The sequence below is a fragment of the Coturnix japonica genome, chromosome Z, assembly GCF_001577835.2.
Source record: "Coturnix japonica isolate 7356 chromosome Z, Coturnix japonica 2.1, whole genome shotgun sequence".
NCBI lineage: Eukaryota > Metazoa > Chordata > Aves > Galliformes > Phasianidae > Coturnix > Coturnix japonica.
In genome coordinates this window covers 8,244,363-8,263,646 of record NC_029547.1, presented here as the reverse complement: position 1 = coordinate 8,263,646, position 19,284 = coordinate 8,244,363, and the positions used below count along the sequence as shown (strand labels likewise).

General features: G+C 54.9%; 1 protein-coding gene across 1 annotated transcript; it reads right to left on the bottom strand.

Moving 5' to 3' along the window:
* Nucleotides 1-179: 179 nt before the first annotated feature.
* Nucleotides 180-18,348, bottom strand: LOC107305832 (receptor-type tyrosine-protein phosphatase kappa-like). The gene is made up of 30 exons (XM_015848443.2): nucleotides 18,029-18,348; nucleotides 15,263-15,505; nucleotides 14,670-14,912; nucleotides 13,660-13,902; nucleotides 12,914-13,150; nucleotides 12,362-12,601; nucleotides 11,347-11,637; nucleotides 10,881-10,978; nucleotides 10,142-10,334; nucleotides 9,948-10,059; nucleotides 9,259-9,505; nucleotides 9,061-9,100; nucleotides 8,405-8,510; nucleotides 8,187-8,254; nucleotides 7,800-7,942; nucleotides 7,576-7,663; nucleotides 7,218-7,288; nucleotides 7,091-7,127; nucleotides 6,792-6,889; nucleotides 6,516-6,632; nucleotides 5,345-5,502; nucleotides 5,134-5,269; nucleotides 4,468-4,617; nucleotides 4,212-4,311; nucleotides 3,407-3,486; nucleotides 2,938-3,072; nucleotides 2,427-2,552; nucleotides 1,854-2,011; nucleotides 1,475-1,610; nucleotides 180-1,094 (listed from the first exon to the last, which is right to left on the bottom strand). The coding sequence occupies exons 1-30, from the start codon at nucleotides 18,189-18,191 to the stop codon at nucleotides 1,020-1,022; spliced, it is 4,332 nt and encodes a 1,443-aa protein (XP_015703929.1). The 5' UTR covers nucleotides 18,192-18,348; the 3' UTR covers nucleotides 180-1,019.
* Between the last annotated feature and the right edge of the window lie 936 nt (nucleotides 18,349-19,284).

Sequence of the window (19,284 nt, the reverse complement as noted above, 5' to 3'; positions counted from 1 at the left end):
GAGCTGTGCTCCCTGTGGGGTGCTGATTGAACTGTGCCTTGTTGAGATGATGCCAGCACATATCCTAGGTGGGACTGTGCACACACTGTGGGTAGAGCTGAGGGGCCTGTGCTTCTTTGTAGCCCCCATGTCAGATCAAACCTGGGAGAAAAGTGAAGTTCAGAGCTCACCACCACCACTGAAACCATCAAAGAGCCTTTATTAGTGATACACAGTTAGAGCTACAGGGTCAGTCCTGACAGATATTATCCATGGTGCAGCAGCCTCTCCTGGACTGTAACCTGCAGAGACAACGTTCAAAGTACAGGCATCCAAGTCAGATTTCCATGGTGGGGTAGGTAGACTTGTAAGGGAGCCTCTCTGGTGCTTTCAGGGCTGTGGCACCTGGACCAGCAACAGGAAGATGCAGCAGCAGGAAGGGACTGTGTGGTGTGGGAAGGAATGGGTCATCCCTGTGGGGCTGTGGATTATCCCTCCCCTGGCTCTTCATGGACACAGGTTTGTTGCATCCTCCAAAGCAAGATAGATGGCCTGTGTTCTAGCCCTGGAGGAGACCTCATGGTGTTTGGTGCTCCTGACTGAGCACAACTGGGGCATTGGTGCAGCTACCCCACTTTCACTGAGGATGTCTGAAAGGGAGCCTGGATGGGATAGCTAGTTCTCTGCATCCTTGGCATGGACACATCAAAGCCTTGTGCCTATGCTCTGCTCAGTGTACTCATGTTGTGGTGCCAGGTAAAGTGCTGCCAAAACTCTGAGCAAAGGGCCATGTTCATGCTTCAAATTCTGTTCACGATTTGGAGACAGTCCAGCCTGTGTTGTCTAGCTGCAGATGGCCCTTAGGGTGGCTCATGAGAGGAGTAAAGCATTGGTGGGTTGATGGTTGGATTAGATTATTTCACTGGTCCTTCCAGCTTTAATGATTTTGTGATCCTAGGGCAGTGCACATCTCCTCTGGTTTCCATTGCTTCTTCAAGAAGGCTGAAGTTCTGTCCAGAAATGGGCTGTGACCACGCATCTTACTTGAAATTGCCATAGGTTTCAAATGAATTCAAGTAGCTGAGGGCTAGTTTGTAGCACAGCCCATACTGCTCCTGTGGACGGAAGGATTCACATGAGCATACAATGCCAGAATGCCTTCTGAGGAAGGCCAGTGTGGTTGCCAGCATTTCCAGAGAAAGCCAGGGGTAGGTACATCCCCACTTCTCAGTTTGCTTTCCCTAGAGAGGAGTGTGTGCCCCAGTGGCTGAGAGCCAGGCTAACCCAATGCTGTGGCTGTCTGGGCTTGCGAGGAGTGCCAACACCCGTGGCACTGTGTCTGATTTTCACTCCCAGACAGGAGTGGTATGATGACCTTAAGGACCTAGAGCTGGTGGTGAGGTGGGTGCAGAGCAGGCATCTGGGCACCCATCAGTTCTTCATCAGTGCTCCAGTATTGCCCCAGATCCCAGATGAGTGTGAAGTCAACACCTACCACATCCTTAATCAGCTGCCTCCTCCGTCTCTTCAGCATCCTCACAGCCTGGGATACATCAACCAGCCCCTCACTTTGGATCTGCTCGCACAGGAAGCTGGCAGCACAGAAGATCCCACTCCTGCTGGCACCATCCCTGTGGAGGGCAGTGTGATTTGGTGGTGCTGATCACCAGAGGTGTCCCACCAGCCACATTGACCTGGGGCTCTTGGGATTGTCCTGAACCAACCCAGCCTCCACAGGGAAGTCTTTTGCCCTGTACACAGCTGAACATGTCCACCCTGAGCTGAGACTGGAGCTGGGACCTGAGCTCACAGATGAACCTCAGAGTGAGCCATCTCTGTGCCACAGCTGCTCCTCTGAAGGATATATTACTTACCAGCAAGTGACGAGGATGTGCCCATCCTGGTTCTGCCGCTGGTGTGTCTCCACTTTCCCTAGCAGGCTGATGATGGTGGTGAGGTGTGGGGGAAGGTGGTGCTGCATAGGCCAGTCCTCCAGCTGCCAGAAGTGGACTTTCATTGCAGATTTCTTGGGCTAGCAAGGAAGAAAAAAGTTGGGTTGGGCAGACAAGTAACCCACTGGGTTCATGAAGAGGAAGGACAGAAAGTATGAATCTGGCCCAGAAACTTATAATAGCTATCCCCATCTATAAGCAATCATTGAGACGCACAGACTATTCAGTACTGGTGTTCTCCACGTTGGAAAGATGTGCACACATATCTGTGCTCTGCTTGTACCACTGCATACAGTATTACCCTCTTGGGATGAACCTTCTGTGGGGAAAGGCCCTGCTCTGACCTGTGCCATTCAACGAGCCCATCAGCTCCCTCTGCTGCAGCCTCTGACATGTTCAGCTGTGACTCTGGCCCTAAACCAAAGCCTGCAGCAGCTCTCAGCTCTGTCAAAGGCTGATCTCAAAGGACTTTGTCACTGCTGCCCCAAAACCCACCTGCTGCTTATTGGTGAGTGCAAGCGTCCACACTGTGAAACCAGCTCCAGGTTCCTCAGAGATCCACTGGATGTGAAAGTGGCCATGGATGGCTTTGCCCTGGGTGGGCCAGACCTCCACATATGTCTAGGAGTAGATAAATGCATGGTGACACACAGCAGCTCAGTGCTTCATGTGGGTACATCTGGCCCAACCCTTCAACCACAGCATGCACATGGGTACTCTGACTGCTCTGTGCTTTGGGGCTGACCTTCGGGACAGCAGCCAGAAAAACAGCACGACTATAGCAATCAGTACTGGGTTAGGAGAAGCAAAACCCAAGGGATGCCCTTGTTCCTGTGGGTTCACCCCACCACTGAAATACCATGGGACTGGGTCCGCCCTGAAAGTGCAGCAAAGTGAAGCCCACAAGCTTGCGGCTGGCCCCCCATAGCAAGCAGGGCCTCAGTGAAAAGAGTTGTGCATTGCAATGGCAGAAAGCAGGCTGTCAGGAGAAGGGCAGATAAATGACCTTGTCCAGCTCCTGGAGCTGGTTGAGCACAACCACTGAGGTGCAGGTGTAGTCCCAGATCAGAGCCCAGAAGTCCACTAGGGTGCTGGAAAAGGGCAGCTGGGTGATAATCAGCCTGTCCTCCTTGCTGTACGTCTGCAAAACAGAGTAGTCGGGAGGAGGAAATTAAGAGGTGACACAAGGCACGGGCATGGCGATGCCTGTGACAGCCACAGTTACTCCAGCAATCCACGCAAGTCAGCGCAGGCAAAAAGCAGCGACCCGCTGAGCTGAGCAGCTCTCAGGGCTTCGGCTGAACTCGGGGGCCATCTCCTGGCAGTAGAGCCCCAGGCACTGGGAACAGCCTCCAGGATGGAGCACTCAGGCTGGGGTGCCTGAAGCTGGGCGGCACAGCCCAGCTCTGCGCTGAGTGCTCGTGGAGCCTCTGCTGCTCCTAGCAGCCCCAAGCCCCGTTTGGCTGCAGCCTTACACTGGCAAAAACGGCGTTGATGTAGCCCGGCGAGCCGTCAGCGTTCAGCGAGGACATCAGGATGGGCCGGAAGGAGTCCGCTGTGGAGGCAAGGGCAGAGGGAGAAGGGCTGAGCCATCCTCTGCCTGCACGGAGGGGAATGAGGCACTGGAGCAGCTGTGAACCCCATTCCTGATCACTGTCTGGTGCCTGATCTGAGCTCCTCTGCAGTGATGGTGAGGGTTAGGGTTGAGGTTAGAGTTAAGGTTGGGGTTAGGGAAAGCGTTAGGGTTAGAATTAAGGCTGTAGTTAGAGTTAGGATGTGGAAGGTTAGGTTCAGCTATGGAAGCACAGGAGATGGGGATGAGGCGTGTTTCACATGTAAGGAGTGATTTGCCTATGTTAAGTAACAGTCTCACTTTGTACCAGGAGGCATTTAAATGGGACATACGAAGAATTTCTTCATGGAGAGGGTGGTCAAGCATTAGAACAGGCTGCCCAGGGAAGTGGTGGAGTCCCCATCCTTGGGGGTGTTTAAGAGATACCAGGATGTGGCACAGAGGGGGCATGGTTAAGTGATGGGCCTTGATAGGTCAGGTTTATGGTTGGACTTGGTGGTTTTGAAGACCTTTTCCAATCTGTATGATTCTACGATAACATACAACACCAACCAGAAGCTGGCATTTGGTCCCGGGGGCAGAATGCTTGGTTCCATGTTTCTGTCATGGTGCTGGGGAAGGAAGCAGCAGTGCTGGGACAGCATCCTCCCCCTTTCTGCTCTCAGGAGCTGGGTGAAGCAGCAAGGCACAGCCCAGCCCTGCAGTACCTGGCAGGATCCCTGGCTTGCGGTTCTTGGGCTGGTTGCTGGGTTTCTCTGCTTCTCTGCACGGCAGGAGCTGGAACAACTCAGAAAACTTCTGCACTGCCTGTAAGGGATGGTTCACCTGAGCAAGCCTCTCCTGTCAGCTCCCTTTCCATCTCCAGGTAAACTACAGAGAAATACTCCCCCCACCTCTCACCCACAGCTGGGTAAGAGCTGTGGCAGGAGGCAGCAGACCTGCTGCACCAGGTCCTGGTGGTACCTTGAACTCCTTCTCCAGGACGTTGTTCTGGCTCGGAGTCTCAGCTCCTTGGAGGCAGCTGATGTGACTGGCAACTCTCTCCACTGGCACCCCAGTGCAGCCACAGAGCAAACCTTCTAGCAGCACCTCATACAAAAAGGCATACTGCTCCTGCAAGGAGATGCGAGTTAGGGCGCCGTCTGTAGCAGCTCCGTGGGCAGCGCTGGGACTCCAGACTACTGTCCACAGACTGCAACAAACTAACACTGATCTGCGTCAGGATTGTGACAGCTCCACACTTCACCTCCCTGCCAGACACCCTTGGGGGCAACTGTAACCACCCAAGCAAGACTATCTTCCTGTGATCCAGTGCTCCCTCTCAAACCAGAGCCCTGCTCTCAGGAAGGATGCTCAGAAAACAGGTGAACTATTCCTCCTGCGAGCAGCTGGAGAGGCCTGCCAAACTTACATCTTCCTCCATAGGGTCGCATTGTGGGAACACAGTCCCTTGTCCAGGACACATCTGCCCAGATGATGCCATGTGGGCAAACATCCTGAAAGCCTGGAGGACACATGCATGCTCCTTGCCTATAAGAGCAAGGACTTGCCCTTCCATGCCAGGACTCCCACAGGTGGGAGGTAGATCTGCAGTCTTGCGTCATGTGGGCAGCAGGGGATCCCCCTCACCTTGGTCTGCACCATGCAGATCCGCTGCTCCCGCAGCTTCTGCACGCAGTGAAACACATCCACCTTTCCCTCGACCTTTGCCATCTTCAGGAGGAAGTCCAGGGCAATGAAGGTGCCTGTCCGCCCAATCCCTGCACTAAGGACACAGAAGAGGAGTTGGTACTGCCCCAGACAGCCTCGCTCCAGCACATGAGCACTCCTATCCCAGTACCTGCAGTGCACCAGCACAGGTCCTGCAGGTGATTCTGATCCACTCTTGTTAATCATTTCCAGTAGGGACAGCAGCTGGGCAGGGTTCCTGGGCACCTCGTGGTCTGGCCACTGCAGGTAGTGAAACTGCTCCACTGTTCTTGGGAGAGCACAGCCTGCCTGTAAGGTGGATGTGGCTGGAGTAGGAACCAGTCTGAGAGGTTATGTGAAGTATTTATCAACAAGTAGAGGTAAAACATGGCGGGGATGCACCAGCACCCAGCCTTCCTGTGGCACCACCAACACAATGACTGCTTCACTGTGGCTGGTCAGAGAGCAAAGGGCATCACAAGGACTTTGAGCAAATTCACCAAGCTACATAATCTGCTTCATTCTCTGCCTCCCCATGCTAATAACTGTGTACTCAGAGCAGTAAACACAGCCTCAGAGGAAAGAAATAAATATCACAGTGTTGAGACTCAGAAAGCCATAGCTTCCCCAGATAAGGCATTTCCTAAGGCTGTTACTGCACTGATATGCATGTTGCCACTTTGGTACCAGGCCATCCTGTATTCACTTGGCTTAAGCTAACGAACTGCCATGTCCCACCATCAGGTGCTCGTGGAGTCTTACTTTTCAGGTGGACTTTGTTCTTGGCAAGACAAGAACATGCATAACGTCTGTAGCTGAACCCATGTTCTACTTGCAAATCTTTTGGTTTCTGCTTATTATCCAAAGTACAACTTCAGTAGAATTACCCATCCTGAGAAACGTCTTCAGGTATGCTACCTTAAACCATAATCTCTCTGTTCAAGTTCAGGAGCTATAAGGCACCACAGTGCTTCCATGTGGATCTTCTGCAGGTTGACCCAGATGGCAAGTACCTGTCTCATCACTCTGAAAAGCCTGGATATAGAAAGATGCCCTTTTATATCCTTTAGCTACTTTTCTACCCTTTGTGATCACCTCTCCCAGGTCCTTGAGAGTGCAAGATCTGCCCAGGTACATCAGTACAGACTCAGTCAGGGTGATCACTGAAGCTGACTGCTTGTCTTTGCCTTGCGTGGAAACCCAGGGCTGATGCTCTAGAATGCTGCTTAGTGACAGCAAGGCTGACCCCAGGCAGGGCTCAATGCCAGCTGATAACCCCAGGAGAACCCTGCAACCCCAGCACAGCTGCATGGCAGCCTTACCTTCTGCAGGCAGAAGATACGTGTAGTAAGGCCCTTAGTGGTCCTGGTGTTGTTTAGTGTTACACTGAAGTCCCCGTATACTTGCTGCTGCTCTGGCCAGTACTGCTCACACTTAATCTGTCAATGGCAGCACCAACAATTGCATTAGGGGAGCACTGCATGCCAGCAGTGGTGTGGAGTTGCTTCCTGCCCTCACTGAAGCTTGTGCTGAGCAAAGCAAAGCAAGGAAGACTGGGCACTGGGAGACCGGAGCTGAGCACAAGCTCGGATGCTTACTTTGTTCTGCTCCACCAAGCCTGTCAGCATAACAATGACTGAGATCTTCTCCTGCCAGACCATCTGCCAGAAATCCACCACTGTCCCAGGCAAAGGGCCTTGGAAAGGAAGAGGAGAGCCCTGTGTCAGAGCCCAAACTATGGATGTGCCCTCAGGCTCCTTGGGGCAGCCCTGTATTTCCCCCTTCCCAGTGCTGAAGTGACACAGCCAAGGCATGGCAGCACATGGCTGGAGGTACCGAGCACCTCGACTTTGGCACCCATTTTAGAGAAAGTAACCAAGAAGGTGGGAGTACCCACCTTGAGCAGCAATGAAGAAGCGTGGGCTCTGGTAGCTCTGTGGGGGAGAGTTTCAAACAGCTCCAGTCACTCATGTTAAACATTTAATAAGGAAAGAAGTAGAGGAGCCATCCTCCTTGCTACCTACATCCACGTAGCTGGCGTTGATGTAGTCATTCCCTGTGTCAGAGGGCTGCAGCACCACACGGCAGTGATCATCTGGGAGAGAGGAGGTGGGAGTCAGGGGGCTGCCCCTTTGGGGAAGCAGTGAAATGACTATCTAAGGAAGGGAGTGTCCTTTAGGAAAGCTCTGTTTGATCTCTCCTCAGCAGCTTTCCAAGCCTTGGGACAAGTTCAGAAGGAAAGAAGAGTTAACAAAACAACAGGGGACATTGCACAGGAAGAAAATGCAATGTGTTTTGAGAGGAGATCATTAGTGCAGTGGCCAAATGTCCACACTGCATCAGCCACAGAGGAGCTTTGAGCCCCAGGAGAGCTTTGCTTACATGGGATGATGCTCTTGTAGCGGTTCTTGCCCTCGTTACACAGCTCCTTCCCAGCGCTGCAGGAGTGGCACAGAGAGGAGGCCAGTTTCTGCACAGGAGGAAGAGGAGCTCTGCGTTAGTCCAGGTTCAGTGAGGGGACTGAGGCTGAGTGCCTCACACACCGCAGGAGGGGCTGGAGCTGGATGGATGGTGCAGCCGGATGGAAAAGAACACCTAACACACACCTGGTACTCGCCCAGACGCCCTGCCTCGTGCCTGTTGACTGATTCATCCTCCATCTGCTCTGCCTCTATCTCTGCCCTTTGAAGCCTCTTCAGAGTATCCAGCAGTTCCTCCACTGGGATCAGTGTGTTCAGATTCCTGGCACCTATGGGGAACATCAGGGCAGGAGGTCAGCATGAGCTCATGGGGCTGGGCTGGCATTTCAGTGGGCAGAACCCTACCAAACCCAGCTTCATCCCTTCCCATGCATGTCTCCCTCTCTGTGAGGTGTCTCTTTCCCCACACCAGCCAGCTCTGACCCCCTTTGTTCTGCAATGAGCCTCACAGTGCCTGGAAGTACCCTGCTCGTTCTTCTAACAAGCAGCCTGTTCAGACTGCTAATACCACACCTCTGTGACGCTTTCGGAGGGGGATAGTGCTGTTGATCTCAGAGGCTTTTGATCTGTTGCGCTTTTGCCTGCAAGACAGCAAGTCAGCCCAAAGATCAGCAGGAGGTGGAGAGCAGAGGAGGATGCCCACATGGCCATGAGTCCTGCTTTATTTCAGAGCCCTTACCAGGCAGCCTCTGGACAGAACAAAGAGCAGGAGAAGAGAGACATGTACTAACCTGACGATCAGAGGGAGCAGGAAAATCCCCAGCGCCAGGACCACAGCAGCCAACACAAGTGCCATCAGCACAGGCAGTCTGTGTAGCTGAGGAACTGACTCCTGCCCTGCAATAAACGCAGACTGGGATCAGGCTCCACATAAACCAAAGGAGGAGACTTTGCAGTGGTGAGGGGATAAAAGCAGCTCCCCTCATTTCCCACCACAGACTCAGTGCTGGGAAACAGCCATGCTGCTGCAGGAGTGGTGATGCTGGGTGTGATGCCTTTCAGCATGGGCATGTCACCCTGCACAGCCAGAGCAGGGCAAGGTGTTAGTGTTTCTGTGTTTGCATGTGGACTGGGGCAGTGTTAGGACTGGGATGGGAGGAGAGATGATGGCACAGAAGCAGCAGAGTGTCCAGCTGCCGATAAGGCCAGAGGCACCAAAGCCTGTGCACCCACAGAGAGGCTCAGGATCCAGAGAACATCCAAGGAGATGGAGGTAGGAACTTGGTTATAGCAGAGAAATACTCCAAGTATCTGGGAAACAGAAGTTTCCTCTGCTCTCACAAGAGCTCCTGCAATCCCCATCTCCTCCCCTTGCAAGCGTTTGGGCTGGGAAAAGGGGGACACAGAAAGAGCTCGGTCACAGATGTGCAGCAGAGGAACCACTTACCCATGGAGAAGCTGTAGCACACGCAGGTGAATGTCTCTGCCTGTTGAAGGGCACAGGAGGGGCAGCTCAGAGCAGTCCCACAGCACCACACACACAGCGGCAAGGAGCTGCCACCCAGGGCCACCAAAGGCCCCAACCATGGCCGAGGACACGGCGGTCGCTGCCCTGCCCCATCCCCGAGAGCCCCCAGCGCGGTACCTGCGGTGAGCGCCGGGCGAGGCGCAGCAGGGCGGTGTAATCCCATCCCGGGTGCAGGGGGGCGTTGTGGAAGCCGTGCCCGCGGGTCCCGTCACCCAGCATGAAGTCCGTGGGTGCCGTGAGGTTGAGCACGGCGGCCACGTAGGGCTCGGGAGGGTGGCTGTGGTTGGAGGGCTGCAGCTCCCCCGAGCAGGCGTCTTCCAGCACCGTGCTGTTGTGTGTCACAGCCACCAGCAGCTGGTGCTCACTGCAAGACAGGGCTGTTAGACGGGCATGGGGGTGGGAAACAGGGGATGCAGGGAAGGGGATGAATTGACATGGGGACGAGGTCGTGAGCAGGGGCAGGGATAGGAATGGGGACGGCGATAAGGACAGAGAGGTAGGGGGATGAGGATGGGGATGGGGAAGGGATGGGAACAAGAACAGGGATGGAGATTGGGATGGAAGAATGGAAGGGGAAGTGGACTGGGAGAGGGGGATGAGAGCAGGAATGTGAATGGGCGATAAGGACGGGAATGGGGACGAGGTTGGAGATGGAGATAGGGATGTGAGATGGGGATGAGGATGGAGAAACTGAAGGATGCGGAGTTGGTAATAGAGGAGGGAGTGGAGAGAGGTGGGCAGCAGCGGCTCAATGGGGGCAGCACTGCTCAGCGCTGCAAGAGCAGAGCAGCCAGGGCTGTGCTCACCTCGCTGACTCAGGGGGCTGTGAGATGGGGTGCAGGGGAAGCACAGCTGTCCCCTGAGATGCAGAGGTATCGAGCACGAGGCGGGAGCAGCCGTCGGGCGGCCCTGGGGTCTCTGCAGAGGAAGGTCCCCGTGCTGAGCACCAGCAGCCCGGCACGGAGGGGCAGGAGCAGGAGCTGCGCGCACCGAGCCTCACCTGAGCCGTTGGTGTGAAAGTCCCGCAGCGCTGCAGCTCCGGGACCCGCAGCCGTGAGGCCCCGCACGGCCACCGCGTATCTGGTGCCGGGGCCGTACGCGGGCAGCGGGTGCTCCGTGGTTCGGCTGCTCAGCTGCAGCCGCTCGATCTGCACGAAGCCGCCGTCCTGCGGGGCCCTGGCCGTGATGTTCAGCTGCAGACGGGACACGGAGCTGGAGGGCAGCGGCTGCAGGAACCTGCCCACCCCGCAGCCAGACGGCAGCGCGTTGCCGTGCTCCTCCTGCCCCTGTTCCTGTCCCGGCAATCAGAAGTGCCCAGAGAGGAGCCCACGGGAGCCTCGGCCCTGTGTGTGTGTGAGCTACAGCTCCAGGTACCACCAGCAGCTGCAGAAAATTGGCTTGCTTACAGTGTGCCTTTGCCCTCTGAGCTCTCTGAGCTGGATGGATTTGCTGAGTGATTTGTGAATCACATCATACAGTGAGGTGGCTACAAGCTGGGTGCAGCACTCTCCTCCCTCAGCTCTGCTGCTGGCACTGGAACCCACAGCCTAAGGCCGCCCCACCAAAGACATCTGTGGAGCCCGAGGGGAGGTTAGAACTGCTCCAATTCATCACAGCCAGAAGCTCAGCTGAAATGGGTGGCTGACCGACTGCTGGTCCTCAGGGCTTCCCATGTTCTGCACGCCTGCCTGCTCAGGGCTGGGCTGCCAGCAGGGAGGGGCTGGGGGGGCTCACGGTACCTGGTACCCAACGATCTCCCCTCGGCAGGAGGGCAGCGCCTTCCACCTGAGAGTCCCATTGCTGGGATCCAGCTGCAGCAGCTCCGGCTTCTGCGGCACTGGAAGCGCAGGAAGAGGGGGTCACACATAGGGATAGCAGGGAGGGTCTGAGCTTCTGCTCAGGGTCGGGCTGCACAGCAAACCCAAGCACAGTTTGTGCCACAAGAGGAGTGTGGATTTCACAACAGCGGGAGCAGCAATGGGGTGGTGAGGAGGCAGAGGGTAGGAAGGAAAGAGCTCTGCTGTAGGGCTCTGCAAAGCCCCTTCTGCACAGCCCCACAGGCTGCATACAGCCCCAGTGCCAGGACCATCACAGCAGGGTAAGGATGCTCAGAGGGAGCTGCTGGGCCATGGACACGGTTATCTGCCTCTCCACTGGTGAAGCAGCCCAGGAATGTCCCTTCCATAGTATTCCATGGACACCCACCTGCTTCTTTTGTCCTGATCACCCATGAAAACAGGACTGTGCTGGGGGGCACTGAGATGGTGACAGTGTAGTCGGTGAAGGGCTGCAGGGGAGGACAGGTGAATGTTCCCATCTTGCCATGTAGGATCTCCGCTCCAGTGAGCTCCTCAGCCTCACAGGGAGGTGAGGAAGGCCCGGCCAGCCGGCACGTGGCCTGTATGTGCTGGCAGGCATCGGGAAAGCTGCAGGTCCAGTTCAGTTTGATGGTGGTGCTGGTGACATCTACGGTCCCAGGGACAACTTCTAGCACCTCTGTGAAGGAAGCATTGCAACAGGGTCATTTCCTTTCCTTCCCCTCCACCACTGCAATGGTGCTACTGACACACAAACATGCTCCCAATCTAGCTGGAATAAAGGCAAGCAGGAGGGTGTAACAGCTCATTCAGGTTTCTGGATGGAGAAGCTGGAAGAGTTTTAGATCTCAGCATCTTAAGAAGATAGACATGGACTTTGGGTCAATAGTCACTGCTGGAGGTAACTCTACCCTTCAGGCAAACCTTAGGCCCCCACAGCTCAACTGATCAGGATATGCCCATGGTCACTGCAGCTGTTGACACAACCAGTGGGTCCATCTGTGCCCATCATTCTTCCCCCACTGCCTGATTACAGCTCCACCAGCAGACCCAGCTCCCACCAGGGCATCTGGCATATTCCTGGCAGAGGTGGAAGGTGGTGAGTGCCAGCTGTGGCTGTGGCTGCAGAGATGGGATGGGTGAGGCTGTGCCACCATTCACTGGGGGAGTGTGCTTACGTAACAGCCCCAGGGTAATATAAGGGACGTTGTAAGGCATCAGGATGATGTTCTAATATAAGGGACGTTGTAAGGCATCAGGATGATGTTCTAATATAAGGGACGTTGTAAGGCATCAGGATGATGTTCTTGCACACAGTTTTGAGGTGGAAACTCAGAGAGGGAAGAGAGTGGAAAGTCTAAGCACAGGGCTGCAGTGAAGGCACCTCCTGCCACTCCACTTACCAAGGCACTGCACAGTCCCCTCAATGGAGATCCAAGCACCAAACCAGTTCTTCCCCTCCCATGTATCTCTGTATGCAGATCCAGCATAACTGTAAGACCCATATCCCATTGCACATCTGACATGGGTGTAGGATGGTAAGCCCTTGGGGCAGCTCAGGGTCACTTCTTCATTCTGTCTGTACTCCTCCAGGTCTGGTGCCAGATGGAGTCTTGGGTCCCACTGGGGCCTTTGGCACGTTTCTGGTAGAGGTGAAAGGGGTTTCAGTTAGGGTGGGAGGTGGTGAGGTGGGGCAGTGAGCTGCCCATGGGCACCATAACCCAGAAATTGGAGGAAGCAGGGACACCTCCCTCCAGTGCTTCCAGTGACAGCCATGTCCACCAGCAAGTGACAAGGGCAGAGCCATGCTGCTCCTCAGGCTCCTGGCATAACCCTGCTCAGCTGCTCCAGAGGGAGAGGCAACATCCATGTGTGCCTACATAACGGGGCCAGCAGAAATGCAGGGGACCTCCGTCGTGCCCCCCCTTCCCTCACTCACAAAGGTCCTCACTCACCCACACATCTCACGTATCCTGGTGCCAACTGCCATAATCCTGTGCTGTTCTTCATAAACCAGCTGCTCTGAGGACCTGAGAGGCCTTGGCGTGGGCTTAGTTTCATACAAATGATCTCCATGGCAGAAGGCTGGTACCCACTAGGGCATGTCATTGACACTGTTTTATTGAGGTTGTAGAACTTCTGGTTTGGGACAAAACCAATCCTGGGATCCAACAGTGGCTTCTGACATTTCTCTGCACCAAAAACACAGGAAGATGTTAACAGAAGAGAGGCTGCTTAAGCAGGGAAGGGCAGGGATGGCCTTTTTGCACCCTTCTTGCTCAGAGGTTGATCACAGCCTGCTGCTTTCTCCCTCCTCACCCTTCCCATCCTGACATGCAGGTGGCAGGCTGGCATGCACCTTTCTAGCCATGGGAGTATGAGCTCCAGCAGCAAGAATGGAATCGCTCTCCCTGCCCACCCGCTTCCCTCTGTGGCAATCATCCCCACGGGCAGCACAGCCCTGGCTCTGCAGGAGGGCATTGCCCTTCCCCCTGTACACTGGCTTCCACCCAGGTGCACAGCACTCCCTGCACCCTCCCTGCTCCCTGCAGGCACAGCAATGACCAGGACAACCCCATGAGCCCCTCAGAGCTGGCCCCACACCCTGCCCCATGCTGTGCTCCTGCTGGGCAATGCTGTGAATGGCATTTCAGTGGGAAGGCAGAGAGGGGACGTGGAGAGATGGTGCTGCCTCACTTACCTTTACACTGTACGGTCCCATTAATGAGGGTCCAGGCACCTGTGCTCTTCCTCCCCCACCAGACATATCCAGAGTCAGGTTTCCCAGAATCAAGTCCTAACGATCCCTCTGCACATTTGACACTGGTGAAGGAGGGCTTGAGATGTCCAGGGCAGGTCAGCTGCAGTACCTTATTCACTTCAAAACTGTTTCCGTCTGGTGTAAACTGGAGTCTGTGGTCCCACTGTGGCTTGTTGCAATGCTCTGTTGGGACAAAGTGTGGCAGTCTGTCTTGGGGACAGTCCCCTCCCTGTCCCTGCTGCCACCCCTCTGCTGATGTAGCCCAGGATACTGCTGGCCAGAATACTGCAGACCCTCCTGGAAGCAATGCTAAGGCACATGGAAGAGGGAGGTGAAATGGGAGAACCAGCACGGCTTCACCAAGGGCAGGTCCTGCCTGATCTACCTGATAGCTTTTTATTATGGTGTAATTGCATGAGAGGAGAAGGAAAGAATCCTGGATGTAATCCGTCTGTACTTCAGTAGGGACTGATGGTCCCTTCTCATCACACCCTTCTCTCCAAATTGGAAATATATGGATTTGATGGGTGGATTTTGAAGGACCATGAACTGATTGCCAGAGTGAACCCAGAGAATGGAGGTCAATGGCTGAATGTCCAGATGGAGATCAGTGATAAGTGGTGTCCAAGAGGGGTCAGTACTGGGTCTGCCAACTCTTTAATATCACCATCAGTGACTTGGACAGTGAGATGGAGTGTACCCTCAGCAGTCTGCAGATCACACCCAGCTGTGTGCTGCAGTCAACACAGCTGAGGGCCTGGCACAGATAAAGATTCAGTCTGGCAAAGTGGCTTCCTATACTACAGACAGCCTGGCTCAGTTGTGAGCCCAATCGGGCACTAGGATGATGATTCTGCACACAGTTTTGAGATGGGAAACACAGAGAGGGGAGAGGGTGGAAAGTCTGAGCACAGGGCTGCAGAGAAGGCACCTCCTGTCACTCCACTTACCAATGCACTGCACAGTCTCCCAGATGGAGTTCCAAGCACCAAACCTGTCCCTCCCCACCCATATGTCTCTGTATGGAGATCCACGAGGAATGTAAAACCCATTTCCCATTGTACATCTGGCGTGGGTGTAGGATGGCTGTGAGCCCTTGGGGCAGCTCAGGGTCACTTCTTCATTCTCTCCGTACTCCTCCAGATCTGGTGTCAGATGGAGTTCTGGATCCCACTGGGGCTTTTGGCACATATCTGGTAGAGATAAAAGCAGGTTCATTTAGGGTGGGAGGTGGTGAGGTGGGGCAGAGCATGGTGGGTATCAGCAAATACCTGCAGCCCTCTGGTCACTGAAGGGACACAGAAAATGACATGTCCATCTGCCTTGGAATACATCTTGGGAAGTGGCTCAGCTTGTACATGCCAGTGACCACGCAATCACAAGCTGTCCCACTCCACCCTTGTCCCAGCCATTCTCTTAACCCTCCTCACAGCCTGTAGTTGGGATTTTCCCAGGGCTGTCCTCTCCATTCACTCCTTGGACTGGCCCCCAAGGGCACAGGACCTGGCATGTTACCTCCATACTACCTGCTGCTCTCACTTACCAGCACACCGAACACCCCCTTCAATGCGGATCCAGGCACCTGTGCTGTTCCTCCCCCACCAGACATATCCAGAGTAGGGTTTCCCAGAACCAAGTCCTAAGGATCCCTCTGCACATTTGACAGTGGTGAAGGTGGGCTTCTGATGTGCAGGGCAGGTCAGCTGCAGTTCCTCATCCACTTCAAAACTGTTTCCATCTGGTGTAAACTGGAGCGTGGGGTCCCACTGTGGTTTGTTGCACTTTTCTGTTGGGACAAAGTGTGACTTTGTGAGGGACAGGGGCACAAGGAGGAAGACTGAGGCTCAGCCAAGGCTGACTGCAGTGTCAGCAATGGATGGCATGAGGAGATGTGAGGCCTTGGGGGCAGGAGAGGAGCACAGTGTGGATGGAAGGTGCACAGAGGACTGTCACTGTCACCTCTTCACTGTTCTTAAAAAAATCCTGATTAGGGGATTTGGGGCAAAAATCTCCAACCCAGTGCCTGCTTTGGGGTGCCTGCAGGAACATGAGGGGCTCAGGTGAGTCAGCACATCGGGTTGGCCGCGTGTCATCAAAGACAGGCAGGAGAGAAACACACAGCTCCCAGCCTGGTAGGGACTGACTGCATCCTGTGAGCAGAGAAACCATCTTGGGAGGCTGTTTTTCTCACCCTCACTGCACAGACAGCCGCCTACGGAGTGCAGGAAGGAGTCTGGGTCACGTTTCGGCATGGAAAATATGGTTCAGGTGTGACAAAGAGGCTGAACTCAGCGTGTGATGTGTGCTGCCTGCAGAACGGTTGGTCTGTGCACTTTGCAGTGGCAGACACGCAGTGCTGTGCTGGTTTTCATGCAGTGATTAACCCCTTATTGACTCTGCTCAGCAGACACAAATGCAGCAGGCATTTTACAGCAGCCTTGTGGAGCACCTGGTTCTGCTGCAGGGCACTCCAGGAGTGTGGCAAAGCAGAGCTTGGCATGCCGTGGGTGTAGATGGCAGGAGGGGTCAGCAGAGAGGAGCTCGGTTTCTGTGGTGTCCCCTGGAGACTGTGGTCCCCCCAAGATTTACTCAAGGCCCTGTTTGAGAGCCAGGTCTCCCTTACTCACACCTACTGTAGCACCAGGCACTGCTGCTACAGCTCTTGGGTGTCTGCCTGTAAGTCACTGCATAATGCCAAGCTCTGCAGGAAAACACCCCCTACAGGCTTGCCCACCTCCCTGTCTGAGCACGGTGTGAGGGGCTGAGGCCTTCATTCAGGTGTTGAGTAAAACCCCACAAAAGCAGTTCAGGAGGACAGACAGGAGACAACAGGACAAAGAGACAGTGCAGCTCTGTGCACACAATGCACCACACGCCCTGACCACATCCTCTGCTGGCACTGCTTGTGATGCCGGCAGCGCACACTGTGCTGTGGGGCTGCCTCACCCCAGCCAGCATTGGGATGCTCCTTATGTCATCTTGTTTCCTCCACTCTACCCAAAACCACTGTGTCCTGGGGTTGGTCCCCCCTCCTTCAATGTACACCCCAGGGTTAGGGGGGATGCGCAGGGACCTTTTATTTCCTATCTCTTCCCAGAGGGTCTGTCCTGCCCCTTGGCCACCCCATGTGAGATGGCTCCAGCAGGGCCCCGTTCTAACCACCTCCTGCTCTTGGCCCTCTGTGATGTGAGGATCCCGACCCCAGGGGGATCAGGTCACTGCTCTGGGTGTGAACGTGCACACGCAGCGGATTCAGGCAGGGCTGCTGAGTGCTCGTGTCTCAGTTCCTCTTCTTCACAAACACAGGGGTGCAAACTCAGCAAACACCATCCTCACTGCAGGCAGCTCCCAGGACAGACGTGTAACATAGATGTGCAGAGTACACCATGCAGTCACCAGCCAGCATGTCCCCACTGTGTCCCACAGCTGTGTCCTGGCCTCCACCTCATGAACTAGGCAAATGAGCTGGAAAACCACTCATGGGCACAGTTCGACCCTCCAGACCATCAGTTTGAGCAGGGGTTTGGGCACTGTGGGCAGGGGATGTCCACTGCCACTGGCTTTGCCCCCAGCGTTGCAGTGTCAGTGCGCTGTGCTCCACTCCCTGCAAGCGCCTGGCATCCCTCCACTGCAGCTCCTCCATGCTGCACAGCAGGGTGGGACAACATTAGTGCTCATTTAACACTTTTAGTCATCCAACTGTGGCAAGGTCAGTAAAGAAACAGACTCCTCGGTCAGACAGATGCACAGAGCACGGTGACGGCCCCAGGCCTGGGCTCTGTATGCATCCCCCACCTCCTGGGAGCTCAGATTGCTCCTGAACTACTGAGACGACTTGAAGGGCTCTGCTGAGATTAAATACGAGCCCCGCATCTCAGCTTTACTGGCAGATGCTGGAAATAACAAAACAACCCTGACTTGCTTGTACAAAGCGAGCTGTGTGTGGGGCTCCCATGCCAGGCTGCAGAGCTGGGGACAGGCTCCGTGACACTGCCTCATGGACCTGAAAATCTCCCTCTCCTGGGTTTCACTGAAGGGTCCCCAGCTCACAGTTTGGGAACCCCATAGCCGGTACTAGGGGCAGTCTTTAGGGATATCACCGTGCACTGGGGCATTTATGTGGTCCCCTGGAGACAGCAGCACACAGCTCACAGCAGCTCAACCCCAACGCATCCCAACTGATGCCCACATGTCGCAGGCTCCGCTGCAGATAACACCTCTGGCCCTTTTGCTTGCAAAATACGCAGCAAACACACAACAAGCAAGCAGCAAAACCTCCCTTTGCCAGGAGAGAGCGACCATCCCTTACCTGAGTACCAGTAATATGCTCTCTTGTTGCGGTCACGCTGATCCTGATCCAGTGCTGCCAGCAGAGTCGTGAGGACCAGGAGAAGGACCCACTGCAGGGCCATGCTCCCTCCTCCCCACAGGCAGCACCTCTCAGTACTCCTGTCTGACTGCACGATATGCATGCACTGGAAGGAAACAGCTGGGCAGAGCAGTTGCTTGTGGTGCAAGAGGCTTCCTCATCATAGAAGGAAGCTCCACCAGTGCCAGCACTGCTTTCCGGGCAGGCTGCATGCCCCTTTTGCAACCTCACTTCTCCCTGAGAACAGATTTTAGGTGCTATGGTGCTTAGGACGTGTGAGCAGCGCTGGTTCCTGGGTTCCACTCTAGCAGTGAAGCCACATGGAGACTGCATCAGGACAGCCCTCCCCTTGTCAGTGTCTGTTAGCACCGATCCCAGAGCACTGAGGTGCTGTCTCGGTGCTCGAGTGTGGGCTGAAAGCAGGTGATGGCCCCAGGGACACAAAGCAGAGTGATCCAGGCTCCGAGATCGTGTCTGCTGCTTCCCAGCAGCGAGCAGTCCTCTAATAATCCCAAAGAGAGGTTCTGCCTCTGTCAGCAGCCCAGCCTTTACCCCTACCTGTCTGCTGGTGTTCTGGGAATGCTCAGCATAGAGATGCAAAAGCATCAGTTGGCACAAGTTCCTCATTTGGGAAATCATTGGAAAATAATGAGGGAAATTCCACAAATCAGAGAAGTCCCCAAAAACCACATCCTCGTGCTGCTCCCAGTGTGATTCTCGCCAGCCCAGTGTTGTGCTAACAGCTTGGCCTCTCCAAAAGCCCTTCATTACCCCATCCGAAACCTCAAGTGCTACGGAGGAGGCATGGCTCACGCTGTCAGGAAGCCCTCTATTTGCTCCTTCGCTCTCATCACCACCCCTTCGCTCCACGTTGGGAGAATTCTGAACTTGAGCATAACTGTGTTCTGCTTCCCTTCCTCCCGCAGCCCCTGGCTGCAGCTGTGTGTTCTGGGCATACAAGGCAAAGCCCATGCTGCCAAGGCAGCGTGTGGGCTGACTTCAGCACCCAGGACAAGATGGGCCTGCCTTGTTGGGATGGCAAATCCCCTTCCCATGCTGACAACCACATCCTTCCCTGATACCAACCCCAGGTGCCACCCCATACACTGGAGGTTACACAGACCTGTCACTGCGGATCTGTTTTCTCTCCATTCCTCATGGTCTGAGCTCTCAGTAACACTACAGACTTTTTTGGA

Coding starts and splice junctions, on each gene's coding strand:
- LOC107305832 (XM_015848443.2), bottom strand. CDS start 18,191: ATGCATATCGTGCAGTCAGACAGGAGTACTGAGAGGTGCTGCCTGTGG. Junction 7,664..7,799: donor GGCGTCTGGGCGAGTACCAG/GTGTGTGTTAGG, acceptor CCTCCTGTGCAG/AAACTGGCCTCCTCTCTGTG. Junction 5,270..5,344: donor CCTGTGCTGGTGCACTGCAG/GTACTGGGATAG, acceptor CTGTGTCCTTAG/TGCAGGGATTGGGCGGACAG.